The sequence below is a fragment of the Phoxinus phoxinus genome (genome assembly GCF_949152265.1).
Source record: "Phoxinus phoxinus genome assembly, chromosome: 21".
Classification (NCBI taxonomy): Eukaryota; Metazoa; Chordata; class Actinopteri; order Cypriniformes; family Leuciscidae; genus Phoxinus; species Phoxinus phoxinus.
The window spans coordinates 13,244,603-13,263,227 of NC_136896.1; the positions used below are offsets into that span (position 1 = coordinate 13,244,603).

General features: G+C 38.5%; 2 protein-coding genes across 2 annotated transcripts in view; one reads left to right on the plus strand and one right to left on the minus strand.

The window, feature by feature from the left end:
- prkcea (protein kinase C, epsilon a) overlaps window positions 1–13,869 on the minus strand; it is a 68,601-nt gene extending 54,732 nt beyond the window's left edge. The window contains exon 1 of the mRNA XM_079595165.1: window positions 12,730–13,869. Within this exon, the coding sequence (XP_079451291.1) occupies window positions 12,730–13,077 (348 nt within the window). The 5' untranslated portion in view covers window positions 13,078–13,869. The remainder of the gene's footprint in view (window positions 1–12,729) is intronic.
- Window positions 1–18,625, plus strand: part of six2b (SIX homeobox 2b) — a 146,035-nt gene that overhangs the window by 116,551 nt on the left and 10,859 nt on the right. The gene's annotated exons all lie outside the window — the stretch shown is intronic.

Below are 18,625 nucleotides of genomic sequence, written 5' to 3' on the forward strand. Positions count from 1 at the left end.
GGTGTCGGAGAGAGAGAGAGATATCGAGCTGCATTCATAGAGCGTCTCAAAATAGGAGGCCTGTTTTATTTTTCTCTTCACAGTGATCTAGATCGTCAGGGACACTGCGGACCCGGTGCCAGATCAGCACTGCCGGTCTTAGTCCTCTTCCTGAATACAGGAATTAGGACATGAAGAACAGCACAAGCTCTGCTGCAGAAGAGATTTGGTTTGCCCAGATTTCAGTCACAGTTTGTGCCGTGGAGGTTGTGGTTCTGTCGTTTTGCCCCGAGTTTAACCTGCTCTCTAAGCTCTAAGGGGAAAAAAAAAACGGATTTATCTCTTTAATTCCTGATGAAATCATCAAAATTTGCTGCACTTTCGAAAAACCGAGCCTGTCGCACTCTCAAAACCGCCCTCTCTCGATCATATCAGGCCGTCTACCTGCAGTCATCTGATGAAAGTATAATCAATAGCTTTTAAGGGATAGTTCAACCAAAAATAAAAATCCTGTCATTATCAAGACTTTGGTTATTCTTCGAAACACGAATTCAAGTCATTTTGTGAAGAGCTAAAATCACTTTATATGATGAACAGATTTAATTTAGGCTTTTATTTACATCTAAACAATGATTGACACACATCACATTTGGCAAACATGGAAGCTTGAGTGTCCATCTGTAAATAAAAAACATAAATTAAAGGGATAGTTCACCCAGAAATAAAAATTATCCCATGATTTACTCACCCTTGGAAACGCTTGGAAGAGCCAGGGCATTTTTTAATACAACTCTAATTGTATTCGTCTGAAAGAAGAATGTCATATACACCTAGGATAGGGATAGGACTAGAGGGTGAGTAAATCATGGGCTAATTGTCATTTTTGGGTGAACTATCCCTTTAAGTCTGTTCATCATATAAAGCGATTGTATCTCTTCACAAGACTTGGATTAAATCACTCGATTCATATTCATTCGTTTTACATCACCTTTATATATCGTAGGTTTTTGTTACCTGGACTTTCAATGGAGGGACAGAAACTCTCAGACTTCATTAAAAATATCTAAATTTGTGTTTGGAAGATAAACCAAAGCCTTATGGGTTTGGGATGACACGGGGGAAAGTAAATGATATTAGAATTTTCATTTTTGAGTGAACTATCCCTTTAAATCACTGTAAGACGAACGTTACGACTGCAGAACCACTGGTGATGTCATCTGAAATGCTAACAGGGTGATGACATGTCTGTTATTCAGCCCCCCTCCCCTTCCTGTGATGTCATGAGATTCCATTCAACAGCAGCCTCCTTGAGTGTGTTTGTCTCAGAGGTGCAACGGCCACTAAATTTAGCAGAGGAAGGAAAGGCCACTGCATGTGTGTGAGTGTGAACGTGCAAGGATAGAGCGGTGCGTTCTAGTCTCCCCGATGACACTCTCCAGGAAACCAGTGTCATGCTTTGCTAAACAATGTTGGCAAGGCAGCTTTGCTGGTCGTGTATGAAAGCTCTTTCCAAAGCTGCTGTCAGGACAGCCTGCAGACGGCAGTCTAGTTAAAGTCATCAAGGCGCACATTTTCTTTAAAAGGATTTTTGTCTAGTTTTCCAGCAAAAATGTCTAAACATCCTTCAAATAAGACTTGTTCTACTTTTTCCCTAAACTTTATTTTTTTTTGTTCTATTTGTTGTTCTTGATTTAAACCTTGCTAATGATGTTAGATATATGTATTATATCTATGATATATATATTTCAATATTAAACCAATATTTTTTGTCTTTTTCTCCAGTAATTTTTTTTAAAGATTTACTTAATGAGTTTTTTTTCTTCACCATATTGTAAATATAATCAAATCTAATGAGATTTATGCATACAACCAATTTGCCATTGGCATAAGGAACAAAAAGAGAAAAGCATTTTTTATTTATTTTTTAATCTTTATTAAATAAATAGTTTAAAAAACGTATATATATATATATATATATATATATATATATATATATATATATATATATATATATATATATACACTTTTTCTTTTTTTTCTTTTTTTTTTTTACTTTATTGTCATTTTTACTGGGGAACAAGACAAAACATTGGTTAAGGAAATCATTTTTGGCTGTATCTGCAGAGATAAATGGTTGCTTATAAACATCAACTGAATCCTAAAATGACAAATGAAAAATAATTTTGTCGTCTTTACTTGCATGTGCAAATGCAGGCCAGCAACGTCTATGTCACGTACATCAATTGAGACAAGGCCAAATATGACAAGAGAAGAACTCATGTGAAAGAAACAGAGCCTGTGGCATGATACCAGTCTCTCTTATATGGCTCAAAATATGCTGCTATTCAATATCTTTCTCAGTAAAACTGGGGCAAATTAAGTCTAAAAAGGTGCATTAAATTCATTTGAATGACATCTGAATTGTAAAAATATAATGTGGCCCAAAAGTTTGAGATCACTAGCGAAACTGCAGTTATAAAATATGTAATATGATTATCATCAAAAATGTTTTTGTTTTTTTCAGCATCACAACAAATAAAAGTTCCATTACTATTTAATAAGCGACCCAGAAAATAATTGTATGTTTTTCGGAATAATTTCAAGTCATAACAGTTTTACACTTTTCAAAATCCTAAAAAAAAAAAAAAAAAAAAAAAAAAACCTTCCATTTCTAGGTTTAAATTAGATGAATTTTAAACGTGGTCTCATACTTCATCACCCCACAGTACATTAGTGCATTACTTTAAAACCTTGCTAACTGACACTGGACACACTGATGTAGTTAATCTGTCTGTTGAATGTGTGTCAGAAGGTTGTCAAATGCGTATAGGCTACATGCGGCATGCCAACCATATTACACTGATAACATTTAAGAAATATAGCTTTTATACAATGAACAAGTGAAGAAAACACACACAAACACAAGCACACACACACACACACACACACACAGTGCAGACAGATGTACAACAGTCTGTCAATCAATACTGATTTGTCCCTTTTGAATAATGTACAGCACTGCTGCCGAGTGTTAGATCACATTACTTGCAAAGAGAAACCGTTTCTTACGGCCTTTATCTTTTTCTGTGGTTTCTTTCTTCCTATTTCTGTGGCATCTCTGAGGCTTTCTCTCTCTTTCGGTCCTTTTATCTCCCCCCCCCCCCATGCACAAAACCAATTAAAACAGTGGATGCAACTGGGGTCAAACTAAAGGCATCATATGGATATCATGAGAACGTAACTGGGAAGTAAAAGAGAAATATTCAGAGAGAGAGAGAGAGAGAGAGAGAGAGAGAGAGAGAGAGAGATAGAGAGATAGAGAGAGAGAGAGAGAGAGAGAGAGAGAGAGAGAGAGAGAGAGAGAGAGAGAGAGAGAGAGAGAGAGAGAGAGAGAGAAAGAGAGAGAGAGAAAAGAGAGAAAAGAGAGAGAGAGAGAGAGAGAGAGAATGGGGAGAAAGGGAGGATAAACCCAGAGATAAGCTATGGGACATAATCAGCTCCTCTTATGCAACACCCTGTGGCTCAACCTCGTCCACACCCACAGCCCAAGAGGCTCACTGTCTCACTGCCCCTCCCCTTAGAAAAGAGATATCACATATGAGATCGCTTTAATATCTCAACTGTTTCTCCTAGACAGACATTAAAGGACATAGAGAACAAATAGATACTGAGAAGAGTCTCCTGCCTCACAGATTTCCTAAAAGACCCAGATTTGCCAAAATACCAAATTCTACAAATTTCAATATGAACTTTTTTCAAATTCCTTCAAAAGACCAAATTATTTGAGAAATTCTATCCGAAACAATTACACAGATCAGTTGTCTTACTGAATGTAAACAATTGTCTCATTTGTGTCTGGTTTAATTTCTCCTGAATGAAATGTACGGAGAATTATCCGAGACGAGATTGTACTCACAGTCACAAGTATACCGTTCCATGTTTGTAAAGCACAAAATCACAAAACAACACATATATATTGTTCAAAGTTGCAACAAGAAGTATTTGGACAGTTTCTGGAAAGTATCTGGGATGTTAGTGGAACATCTTCAATAGTTAATGTGATGACCTACACCTGTGGTTAGTCTGTTAGGACACCTGTGAGAACTTGAGGAGAACTGACTTCATACATCCGCTAAAAATCACCTCGGGACCAGTTGCTTCACACATGCGGATATGCCAGTGTGGTGTGCATGCGGAAAGGGTATCAAGTACAACACAAAGAAAACAAACTCTTGCTCTGGTTACTGTCCTCTAGCGCCTGAATTTGCACCCCTCATTGGCCTTAACTCGCCCTCTCTCGGTTTTCTAATCACCGCTGTGCAAACAGATACCCACAAGCCACAGAGAACACATGCCGCTCACGCTCTCCCGAATGCGCGTCTCCATGGAAAAATGCTTAGCACTGCTCAGTGGTCTAAACAGGTTTCAGATTTTTTATTTATTTATTTAAAGCCAGTTCACACCAAGAACAATGAATATAAATATATATAAATTTATATATCGACTATAACGACAACTACATTAGCATCAACAGAAGATAATGTCCTGTTTATTATAATCATGCACTTATTATGTCATTAATTAATCACCCTCATGTCATTCCAAACCCGTAAGACTTGTTTTTTCTTCGGAACACAAATTAATATATTTTTGATGAAATCTGAGAGCCTTCTGTCCCTCCGTTGACCGCTACGCAACTGACAGTTTGATGCTTCAAAAAGTTCATAAAGGGATCGTAAAACTAATCCATAGGAGTTGAGCGGTTTAGACAAAATTTTCGGAAAAGATTCGATTGCTTTATATGATGAACAGATTGAGGGGATACTTCACCGATTAGCATTAAGCTTTTTATCAGTAGAAACCTGGTAGTATTTTCGATTGACCATGCTTCCCTCCCTCATGTCTCCCTGAGACGAGAGATTTCTGTATTTTTTTGTCTGGAAATTTTTTGGTCAGAGGCTAAAAACTACAGCCAGTAGTAGGAGCTAGATCCGCATGTTTTCAACACGCCCATAGTGGGTGAGATCTCACTCACAGAACGTACAAATACTGTTAGCCATCTTTTTTTAAGCTAAGCTAACAGGCTCTTGCTCTGTGGAGAAAGTGGAGTAGTAGGGGTGACCACACATCCTTTTTCCCGGACATGTCTGGCTGTGATTTCGAGATCGCCCAAAATGTCCAGGAATAGGCTTTTGCTTTCTTCAGTCGCCATTCATTATGTCTGCATGCCTGCGTTTTGTTTCAATCGGACTGAATTCATTCCGATTGGCGAATCTGAATGTAGCGTTTACATGAATGCTAAACAAGTGATCGGTTGATGTGCGTTTTAGCATTGCTAAGAAAATTCCTGTGTTTTCCTCTCGGTCGGGATCCGTGTGAAGCAGAATGCATGACCTGCCAAGCTGGCACGTACGTGTCAGTCAAATAATAATGTTTACATAATTAATGGCGACTGTAGAAAGCAAATGCCGAATCCCAGACATTTTGTGCAATCTCACGGCTGGACACGTCCAATGCTACTGGCTACAGTTGCGGTTGATAGAGGAACAAGAGGCTGCCGGAGCAGCTGCTGCAGCAGAGGAGGAAGAGCCCGGGCAGACTCGAGCTGGGGCGGACTAACTCGTCACGGAGACTCGCGATAAAACGGCATCTTTTCAGTTTCGAGTCAACTAGTAGCCTATTTGTATCAATTATTTCGATACTGCCCGCTGTAACCGGTAGGTGTGGCTTGGGAGTGGCCTCGTAGGGCAGTGAAGCAAGTGCATTCTGGGAGTTGTTGTCTTTCATCCACATGAGCCAAAAATACATTTTCTGGTTTTTCTCAGTCTAGAAGGCACCAACTTCTAAAATAATTTCACATTTCTACTACATAAATGACACAATTTAAATACACATTCATCTTTCCAGCGGTCTTTTAAGAAAGATGCATTCTGATTGGCTGTCAATGTTTTTATCATTGATCAGTTGGGGAAAAAAAATCATTCTGAAATTACTGCAATGATATTATTCCTCTGTGTTGATATCATTATAGTTGTGGTGTGGATTGTTGTCATAGAATTAGAATGATTATTAAAAACTTATTGTTATAGTTCTCATCATTGGTGTGAACGGGCCTTTACTCACCCTCAGGTTGTTCCACATCCGTATATGACGGGAAGAAAATCTCTAGAAAATCATCAAATTTCACTCCATGGGCAAATAAACAAAACAGATATTTAAAAAAAAAATGATTATTTTGTTATTCTCTATTTTATACAGAAGTCAGGTTTGGAACAACACGAGGGTGAGCAAATGTAGGAATTTTTATTTCTTGGTAAACTAACCCTTTAATATAAACATGAAGTTTGAATTTAGTTTGTATGATGCACTGGGAAGACAGCTTATGCTACATTTCAATCTTGTACATTCAGTATACACGGAGGTGGTTGCGATTTATGGATCCGCATCTCAGGACTAAATATAAAAAGTAATGCGTCAATCCTGACTATACAAAAAAAGCAGTCTGTTTCTTTAAAAACTAAATATGAAAGGATGAGCCTGTGGTCAAGTAGTTCATCACATTAAGCTGTTAGTCCTATTAGGACTGTTGATTTGACTATAGGAGAGCCCACTGTAGGGATGCGGGAGAGAGAGAGAGACAGAAATACCGTGTGCGACTGAAAACAGTCTCCTAACTGTGCACTTGGGAAATCAAAAGTAGGTCTAAGAAGTTTTAAACACACATGCCACTGATTTCTAAATGAATCTCTCTGCTAGGATTAAACAGAGGAACACTTTCTTTCCACTCCTCCTCAATTTCGCCCTCTCCTCCTTTATACTCTCCTCATCCATATCTTACCCTCTCTCTAAGACAGTTTGAGCTCAGCAACAGTCCTCCTACGTCCATCTGTCAACAGCAGAGCCTCAGCATGACGGCTGAGCGGCACGCACGGCTCCCATTCACACTCAAAATCACACACAAATGTGGCCATACGAGCACATTCAGCTCCGAGAACGCACCGGCTCTGAGTGAAACCTTCAGAGCTCCATGAATTACTAATAAGACACCACACCAGGGCTAATTGTGCATAATTCATGATACAGACTAATAATGAGAGCCTTTGAAGGTCTGATTGGAATTCAGTTCGAATAAACACTGGGTCCTGAGAGGGCCTCACGGCTTTAATTTAGTAAATAGTGCAAAAAGAGACCAGACAAAATGAAAACAGCCATCTGGAGATAAAACGCTCATGTAACTGCGAGCACAGGAACAGACTACAAGCCTTTGTGTCTCAAACATCATGAGGTGTGAATTACTTTGATTTAATCTCAGGCGTAAAGCGATCATGCACACACACGTACGCTGATGGTTGTGGTGCACTGGTATGTGTGTGTGTGTGTGTGTGTGTGTGTGTACATGCAGAGTGTGAACAGGGTCCTGAGAGGAATCAAGTCTGTTGCGAGCTCCAGCAGTGAAGATGACTGCAGATATGATGATGGTGATGATGGGAGATTTTGGCCCCTCTGTGGGCCATATGAGCACTTCTTTAGGAGAAGTTGTTTCTCAGCAATATATATATATATATATATATATATATATATTATTATTATTATTTTTCCAGCAAAAATGTATAATAATACATTTAATGTGTAACATTAACAAGCATAATATGCTTCTATAGTGCCTAAAAGATAATTAGAAATACATTTTGAAATACACTACAGTTCAAAAGCCTATTACAATTTTTTTGAAAGTTTCCTATTTTAATATATATATATATATATATATATATATATATATATATATATATATATATATATATATATAAATTCCTGTGATGGCAAAGCTGAATTACTCCAGTCTTCAGTGTCACATGACCATACAGAAATAATTATAATATGCTGATTTGGTGCTCAAGAAATATTTCTAGTAAGTATCTTTCTGTTTAATATTTTTGTGGAAACCGTGATCCTTTTTTTTCAGGATTCTTTGATGAATAAGAAGTTCAAAAGAACTGCATTTATTCAAAATAGACAACTTTTGCAACATTATAAATGTATTTACAGTCACATTCGATCAATTTAATGTGTCCTTGCTGAATAAAAGTATTAATTTCTAGAAAAACAATCTTGACCCCAAACTTTTGAATGGTACTGACCCCATGAAGGACCTTAAATTATGCCCGAAAAGTCAAAACGTAAAACTATGCCACTGGAAACACTGGAACCAAGAGAAATGGCTTCAAAGCTCCAAGATCAATATGAAATTCGTCACATTGGAATAGATCACATTTTCCACTGCTAATTTTTGTACTATATGAACTTCCCCCTGAATCCACACCATCAAGATCAACAAGTCAGAATTTTAAAACCCATTAGCACTAGCTACAACGAGAAGATAGATATTCACATATGTGCTGTGGAGCTGAGAGTATATGTATGTGTGTAACTGGGTCATGTAGATAGCGGTGCAGATCAGGCATATTTGCCAGAGTATCTCATATGTCACCTGTATTGTTCCCTTTCACTGTAAGCATGCTCAATGTGCCCCAGGCGAGAGCTCAACACAGCATGTGAAAGCTAGACAACCGCTGGTGACACACACAACTGCAAAGCACACTCACACACAAACCAAACTACACAAGAGGAACGAATGAGGACAGACACAACAAACATATAAAGACATTTCACCGGTCTCTCATCGAGTCATTTCATGAAATTAATTAGTGCTGCTGGATGGACTGATCCCTGCTTACCCACAATTCACCCTTCCCCCTCAAATCCCGAGATTTGAGAACTGATGAAAAACACAGTGAACCGATGTGCAACAAACAGATTGACGTGAGAAGGTTTCTGTCTGTGCAAGTCGACATGTTGCCACCTTAGTCTAGAAGCATAAATACGCTGATGGGAAAAAAAAACTCAATCAACACCCAGCTCTGATGCGCTTTGGCTTGGCAAAAGGATGATATGGGTTCTTTTGGCAACGGTATGCCAAGTAGGGGGAGCAGTTGGTGTTTTAGCATCAGCCTGGCCTATTTGCGCAAGTGGCCAGGAAGAAGTGAGGGTAGATGATGTCAATGCCAAGTAACCAGGAAAAACTGTATAGCGAACATCAACATTTAAGAAGACACAATGGAAAGAAAGCTGCTGGGCATAAACCTGTAAAATACTGAGTGCAATCGATAACTGTAATGTAAGCTGTAATGCAGTGGAAAGACATTAAGGAAACAGTAGGCCTTTAAAGCTCATTATCTGTGGCTAAAGCAACACTCCTAGTGAAATGTGTTTTAAGCATTTGGAGCTGGTTTGTAATGGACTGGGCATAATCTCGGGAGCATAAATATCTATGAAATTAACAATGATAGTTCGGACAACAAGATGGAAGGGAAGGGAAACCAGTAGAGAGAAAATGAAGGAAGCAAGGGGGACAGCAGGAGGAGGACAATATGAGGAAGCAGAATGAATGAACCCGAAAAAGACAAGAGCGAATGAATGGCTACAAGATCAACAGAAGTTCTCCCTCTTTCTCCAACTCTCCACAGATGACCCCTCAGTAAAAGGCTGGTAACCGAAGGCAGAGATATCCCTAAAGATAAGGGCCACTTTCGTTGTTGATAATGGGATTGTTGCTAACTTGAGCTAAGGGTGTTGTGGGTGATCTCTGCAGGGTCAGACATTCCATAAAGAGGCTGATGGAAGGGTTGTAAATTATTCAGTCTGTTCCTGCCCTTACACAACAAAGACGGGAGGCTGTGTCTTAGTAGTGTCTGAGAACCATCCACAAAGACCAGGCTCCAATTACCTCTTCCGCTAAAAGCTACACAGACAGCTAACACGTCTTCTCAAACCCAACTAGCCATCAGCTTAAGAGAAGATGTGTGTGTCCAAAAGTGGTGCAATTTCTGAAAACTTTGTTGCATCGTACCAGGCCACCGCAATATGGCCAGAAACCCAGAAGTGGTAAAGCAACAAACATGACACAACAGCGTCTTCTAGGGTCTGAGGTCCTGTTTGGTTACTTTTTTCCCGAAACTGTTTTGTAACACTGCTGCTACTGTTTCTCTGTGGGTTTGTATGTGTTTGTTGAAGTAGAGGTGGTTATCCAAATTAGTAAGCATGCTCTCCTTGTTCCAAGCAGAATAAAGCTCCACCTGTGTGGGTAACAGTGGGAGTAAATGCACAGATGAAACTCATTGGATGCGAGTCCACTGCGTGAACAGTGTGGGTTTCTCGGGAGACGTCTGGCTCTGGCCTCTGCTGCTCAAATGACGAGCCAAGAAACAACTGTCTTCCTAAAAATGGCCTCATTTGGTTTCTTTTTCAGACATATTGACCCTCTATTCATTCGAGACAACACCAAAAACTTCAAGAAGTTTCCATCCTAAGGCTCATTACGTCATACTATGTATTCTAATAGGGGAAAAAACAATGCTCCAACAAATTAAATATCACATCACTAACAGGTTTGTGTAAAATCCAGAATTAAAGAACTGACTTCCTTTCAATTCATGAGCTGGAATTTGAATTGAATTGACCATATCCTACAGGACGTTTAATTAAAATTTGAATTGGAATGACAGGAAGAGGAATTTACTCAATTACAGTTCAAAGAAAAGTCCACAAAAGATAACTAAATGAATATTATTAACAAACAACTGTATATGATTTATCTGCAAAGCCTAAAAACCTACATTTCAAGGCTTTCTACATGTCAAACACTTTAAAACAAGGTTATATCAAACCACTAGTTTGCTTTTCTAGAAAAAAATACTGTTACATTAATTTCTTTGCATTGTACTTCTTAATATTTAAATGAAAAGGTATGTTTACCTCAACTCAAATTCTGTTTCAGCTCAGGAATAGATTTTTAAACATTCTCAATTCAAATTTGAATGGCGCACAACCCTGATTACCCTCCGTCTCCGGTCACTTCTTGTCCCTTGAAAGCAAACTCTTGCTTTATTAATTTGCATAAACAATACATGGCAGATGAAGATTGTACATCTCTGACTCTCTGGGAAATTAGACATACCAGAGGTTCAGACTGAATCGTTGTTATCAAGCGTATCTATGAAGTCTGACAAAACGTTCAGCTTCAATTATGTCAGATGCATTTGCCATAATTAACATATGCCCTTTTTGTTGAGCCATTTTGCTTTGTTTTGATTGGCATTGTCTTAAGTGAATGCAATGCATAACCCTTTCAACAGCCAAAACCTACTAACAGTCTAACATAAAAAAACAATAACAAGAACTTATATTTGTGACGAAAATTTGGAAAGAAGCAATACTTGCAAAAACGGAAAATTAGTTTAGCATATATAAATGGGAAGGCTTAACCATTTTTTACCATTTTGTACATCTCTTTAGTACACAGGTGAAATAAAGAGCTGACGGTGAGAACGAGGGCTCAGGGTGTGTTATGATTAGGCAGGTCGTCAAAGCCGTGATGGGGGAATGCAGAGATTAAATTGATTTCCTTCTCACTCTCTCGCCTGACACATTTACAGCGCGAGTTGCCAGCAACAGGAGGGGAAGATTGACCAATGCAGCGACATAATCGATATATGCTGACCTTTCCCTGGGTGTCTAACGACCAAACATACAAAGCACTCCCCACTGCAGCCCCTCAGCTGGACGAAGATTATATAACTGACCAACTCATAATTCCAGGCCTGATTAGACTGCTAAATTAATCTCTGGCAATTTTTCCATTACACTGAAACACATTATAACACAGCCGCATCAAAACATTCAACTTTTAGACTATTGTAAAAAAATAATGAGAAGTTTTGATGTGTGTTTTATATATACACCCTATAAAACACACACAATAGCATGTAATTGCAAACAATATTACAATCTATAATGCATATAGCCTTTCTTTTAATTGGAAAAGAAACACTCAAAAGAGCCCAACACTATTAAAACTCTAATGAAAGCCAGTGAATTGAGCTCTAAATGGGCCTATTTCTACCAAGTGGTCAGAATCCAAAATAAGGTGACTGGCAAGGTGGAGCACTCAGGTCTATATGGCAGTGCTATCCTACAGGTACCATCATTTTTCAGAAAAAGTGGCCAGATAAATGGCAGGTCTTAACATATACATCTAGACAACTGTGTCAAACTAGTTTTACAGCTTGCATAATAAGCATTGATTATTTCCTTCTCTGGAATGGGAGCGTTTCATCTCATGAAGGCAATTTGCAAAACAGCTTCACTTGACGGAAATGGTAAATATACGTCTGGATTCAACAGCAGCAGAACATGTTTTGTCAAAAAAAATGGGAAAACCCCCAGAGCGTGAGAACCCGTGAGGAAGGCTGGGAAACAAGGGGCTTTGCTGAGGAGAAGCCGAAACCGACCATTCCCTTTGAAAATTATGGCCTAGACAACATGAAAATTATGGCCTAGACAACAGATCAGTGTTTTTTTTTATTATTCTGCAAGACCGCAGAATTGCACATTTTGGATGTCTCCACACCAGCTTTGGCTCTTTCTGCAGCAATATGAGCAGTTTATATAAATCAGGTGTGATAAATAAAGGTAGACATCTATTATGTCCAGTGCTGGGCTACTTCAGGACCGGGATTGAGAACCACTGCACTATATTACACCAGTGTTTCTCAATCATGTCTCATTAGAAGTGCTCCATAATCTTGGGTGTGAGAGAATAGTAAGACACCCCAAATGTGTAGTGTTGAGGGGCCCCCAGGAGCCAGATTGAAGTGATTACACACCATGCAATAAATTGTGAGATAAACATACCCAGTCTTCAAAGTGCCTACTGCCATTCTGCAGCAGGTCCTCAAACTGTATAGTGCAGTTGGCCACAAAGTCATCATAGCCAATTGGTGCGTCGTGAAAGACGGAGAGTTCAATTTTCTTCCCATCATAAACCTCTGTTACAAACTCATCATTCCAAGCTGGACTATTAGTCTTTTGCTTGGTAGAAGTTTGGCCCACACGTGAATCGTCCACGTTGAGGGCAATGTACGTGTCCAGTAGGAAGGTCTGGGTCTTTGGTCCAACTGCATGCCGGAGCGACCATGGAGTGGGCTTCAGGTCCAGTGCCTCACAAACTTTGATCTTCAACACTCCATTAAAAACCACCATGATGACGCTCAAGTGAGATGCAGCTGGCTTCTTTGCAGGAACAGACGGTTTTAGGTTGATTCAGGGGGTCGCTATACCCATAGATGTCATCACGTCATCAGTATACATGCACATATAGATGGATGCTGTGATGATTAAATCCCTCAAACCACTACACGGATCAACCCGATTCTCTCATTTGAGCGGAACAATCAAATAGGATGCAAAAACGCGATATGCAAAACCAGAGGCTCTTGTGTTTGTTTACGATCCGTCTTTACTCGTAATGGGAAAGCATTCGTAAACAATCGGATTCCCTACGTCTGGAATAGCGCCGAGTAGATGAACGAGTCCAGCAGGCAAAATATCGGCAATAATATAGAGGAAAATATCCCAAATGTGATAGCCTTCAGAAGGGTTTGTCTTGTAGGCTACTATTCGTTTTCCCGTATGCGTTGAGTGGGAGAGGCGTTTGGGATTCCTCCTTCTCCCAGTCTGCTGACGAACCGCTCGGAGACTATTGCCATCCACTCGGCGAGATATTCATCTGCTTCTTTTCTTTGTTGATTTGAGAAGGCGAAAGCATTTGAGTGTAGTCTTCATGTAGTCTTCTGTGCTGCAGCCTTTCTCCCTGTTCGCCCTCTCTCTCTTTCTCACTCACTCACTCACTCTCTCTCCCTCCCTGCGCTCAAGCGGCAGTTCAGGAAATGCGCAAAACACGTCAGATGATTTAAGCCGCGCCGCGTCGCGTCCACTCTGCACCGGATGGGGGAGCGTGTGTGTACAGACAGGGGAGCAGCAGCGTGGGGAAACAGAGGGTTGGATTAGAAGAGCCTGTTGGGTTAGGCCTATGGACCAAATAATGTCTAGGCTATAAAGTGTCTGTTAAAGGAAGGATATGGTAGGTTGTAATTAAGTCTATTTTAATTAGACTCGTTTAAAAATCATTATGTCGATGGAGAGTGCCACGGACCAAAATGTGTGTGTGTGTGTGTGTGTGTGTGTGTTAATTTAAGATTCTAAATGATAAAATGCCTAAAGTTAACCAGAAAAAAATGTGTTTTGCCAGTTGTGTAAAAAGTGTTAATGAACTTTGTTCATTTTATTTGAACAACATTCAATTAAAAATAAACTAAATAATCAACAAAAAATAAAGGGTTTTCAATGTGAGTCAAATTTTACCTGAGGATCACACGTGGATGTGTTTGCACTTTTTATGATAGTATGAGGATTATAAGAAAAACAGTTTGCAGTTTGTACAGTATAAAAATCATTATGTCTACTAGAGTACCCTCAAAGATAGTGAACCAGACATCACTTGCATTTCCAAAATGTCACATGCTACTTGACTTTGATAAGACAAATAACAACATCTGGGACTTACTCCAAAATTAAAACATTTCGGTTGCATATCTGTCCCTTATGACAAAATGATATCCAGGAATTGTATCACATAGCAACACTGAGTTATTTGAAACTACAGCTGCTCTGTGTCATGTAGCCACAATGTCTTTTATTTAAGCTACTCCAAGAGATAGTTACAAGTAGTTTGAAACAGAAAGTATTCTAATTATGTCATTTAGTGAACTCTAGTGGTGGAAATTAAAGCTACACATGTAGCGTTACATTAATTATTCATGCACGCAAACATAAATCAGAACAGGATTTTGAAATTGACAGATGACAGGAGAGAAAAAAACCCACAAAGAATTTAAAGGGAAACCTATATAGGCTAATAGCAAAGAGATCAGACATTATATGATTTAGAAATGCATACAATGAGAATATTATTCCAATAGGTGGCACTATAGATTCAGGCTACAGTTGATCAAGTGGAACATCAGGACCTTTAAAGCAGGAATGGGGAACTCTGGCCCTTGAGTTTCCCCCACCCCTCCCCTAAAGCCAAAATTATACTTCGGTTTACACGTATAGCTATAGGAAATGCATACATCCTATGTGGCGTATATTGTGTGACGTCATATTGTAAAGTCAGCATTCCTGCCAAAGTATCTCTCTTTTTCTGAACTCGGAACCGCATAGGCCTACTGCATACTACTCTTCCTATGTTTTTGTCATATCGTTCTATGGAAGAAATAGTAGGCCTAAGAGTAATACTTTTGAATGGTCATCAATGGAGACATTTTTTTATTCTGGATGGAGAGAAATTCTGCTTACCAAATGTGTACTGTGCACATTTTCCACTATTTTCCTTTACAAGCGTTTGAGCAGACCGCCAGACCTTTATTTAAATAATTGTTTTCCATGCCAGTCTATTATTGTGGTATGGTGATGGCACACATAAACAAACTGTGATTGTTTGCTTTACATGTAGGTCAGAGAGTTTCTTCCTGACTAAGCAGGCAGTTAGACTGACTGTCAGAAAAGCCAAACCCCCTTGGGTGGCTCATCCTGCCCTCACCATATGGCTGCAGTACCATGCCAGCCATGCAGGGGGTAGTGTTGTGTTTATTTAGGCTCAGACTCCAGAAGGGAGATTAGAAATGAGTACTGAGCTTTATTCATCACAAATGCATAGATAAATGGAGGATACTCAGCCATGTAAGATTGGCATTAACATGGGAACATGCAATCATTTCCTCAATGATTTGATAACAACGATTTAAGAGTTTGTGAATTTTGCATCAGTATAATTTTATGAAAACAGAACATAAAATCAGTCTAAAATAAAATTATTAAAGCATTAAATGGCTTTTAAAAAAATAGAGATATATTTTTCCAGTAGCTAGAAAGCAGGGTAAGGCTAAATAGAACAAGTTCATTCTTCTTCAGTTTGAAGTTTTCTGCTAAAATACTCAAAGAGAATCTTGCTTTAATCACATATTCTGCCATAATCATACTCATATCACACTGATTAGCAAATCAGTGCACAATGGAACTTCACTGCTGCTTTCGTCCATTGTTCTGTTTTGGGTTAGCAACTTATACTCATTACTTTGTATCCATGAAACTAATTCTATCCTTTGTTGTTGTGGGATCAAGATGCACCGGAGTATTGAGTCTCAGACTGTAAAAGCTAAAAACACAAGGGAATGTTTGCCTTGGAAAGCTTGATGAACATCTCAATCTGACATGTTATTTTACTCCACGCATGTTTAGGTGCATTAGCTCTGAACGTTGATTGGCAAACAGGTTATTATAATTCCAGCCACAGATTTATTAAAATGTGCAAGATCTCGCTCTTCAAAGCTTTCAAATAAAGTCCGAGACCTCGACTGGTATTAGTTCCTCTCTGCTTAAGGTGCACAAAGGTGTATTGACTTGGATAATTCCAGCCATTGTGAGGGGAAAGCTGGCCTCGCTGCACAGGAGTGTGTGGTCCTTTCACAACACACTTCTTGCTCCTCCTCAGGTGAACAAACCTGCTATCTGCCCACACAGGTGTCCACTGTGGAAAGGCCAGGGCAAGAGAAAGGTCCCGCACTTGGGTTACTACACGTGTCCAGTCAATTAAATGCAATTTTAGCATGCATGTACTTTTTTGTGGGCTGCAAAACATGTAAAACAGGAGCGGATTAGTTATCATCAGATACTGTAAGGGGCCTGTTTCCGGCTTTTCACCAAGCTGCTTCTGAAACTTAGTCTAAATACAAATAGAAATGATATAAAAATTACTGTTTACTTGCATGCACAGAAAGGCTGCAGCACAGATGAGGCATAAATCCATTGACAGAGAAATAATGTTAGGAAATTAGGACCATAAAACATGAAATGATTCATAAATAAATGACAAACTATTAAATTACTACACACGCAAATACATTGCATAAACAATTTTATGAAATGAATGTTTAAAATATCAAAATGTGTCAAACTATGAAATATAAACATTTTAATTCAAATTATTAATTGAAAACAGCAAGTATACACACATTTGTTAACAAACAAGTATTCATTACTTTAATGAGCTCATTGTTTCTGCCTTAAATTATTACATTGTTTAAATGAATACATTTTTAGCTAACTGTGATTTGTTTATGTACATTTCTGAAATACATATCTTACCTCTGATAACAGATCACTCTAAATTATAATGTGGATTTTCTGTAAAGCTGCTTTGAAACAATGTGTATTGTGAAAAGCGCTATACAAATAAATGTGAATTGAATTAAATTGAATATTAACTGTAAGACAGTTAATGTGTTGTTTTGCTTACTGTTTGAAACCACAGTGTTACTCAGTGTGCGCAAAAGAGAGCTATAGTAGAAAGTTTTGCCCGTTGATGGATTATGTTTTAGCCAAATCAAGTTGGTTTAAGAGGGGTGTGGGGCTGTGTGGAGCCAGTAAGTTGATGTGCATGCCCTTAAGGGAAGTGTCATTTTCTGGATCTGAACAATAGTGGTATAACATTGCATTGTAACATTAGTGAGAGGATGTGCCTGCGGCATACACTGTAAACCTATACACCCCAAACTCTTCCAGTGAACTACAGAGGACTCATTTTAGCTCAACCGACTGGGCCAAAAATACCTCCTTTATGTGTTCATGAATGTATGAGTGTACATTGCTATGTGTGTGTATACCACTATACAAAATCATTTGGTTTAAATGAACGTTTCAGTTGTGGCATAATGCGTGATACTGATAACAAATCACTTCATTGGTTTGGTTTTACATATACAAGTCTGTCCTCTCTTCTCTCTTGACTTATACTAGTATGTATGCATGAATAAATAACATTATGAATATACACATTTAGTGAGTGTTTATTGGATTTATCTTGTCTCACCAAAGACGCGTGTTGTTAGGCCACCACATGCATGCCCCTCTACATTTCTGGTGGTCGAATAACACACAAGATTTGCTGAGACAAGACACAATTGTGCGTGAGAATGGAAGGGGTGTTTTAAAAGCAGCAGACCCTTTGTTTGTGTAAAACACACAAACTAACGCAACTATGAGCCATGAGTCGAGCCATGCAAATGTATTTGCATTAAAAATCCCCTGTTAGGTAAAAAAAGGAAAATGAGATGAAAAAGGATCCGTAGAGTGCATTTTCATAAAATATATGCCTAAAGAAAGTAGAAAGTTGTTCAGATGGAAAGATGTCACTCCCCTCAGACTCTGAAATTGTCCTGTTCACACGACAGCTTACATAAAGTATTTGAGTCCATTTTCTTGTGCTATAGCAGAGAAATTCTGGAAGCATTTTTTCTATTCTATTCCATTTTTTCCCCAAATGGATTTAAAATAAAATGTGTTAAAGAGTTATAAACACCAAACCAACCAGCTTGAATAGCTAAAATCAGACAGCTTTAATGAGGGGAAAAAACTACAATGAATATATATATAAACAACATATTTTACATTTATTGCAAATTATGCACATACAAATATTTAAATATTTTGAGCTCTCAATAGCTCTTTCTTTAAAGATTTATAGGTTAGGCTATAGTGAAAATCAAATGAATAGGATTTTCACATCTAGAATCTGCTGTTCATCTATTAATTATCAATAGCATTTGAATAACGCTCAGACCATAAAGCTTACTAAAACTACACTTGAAAACATGCAACCAAATGCAGAAAATGCGGTTGTGAGTCCTTT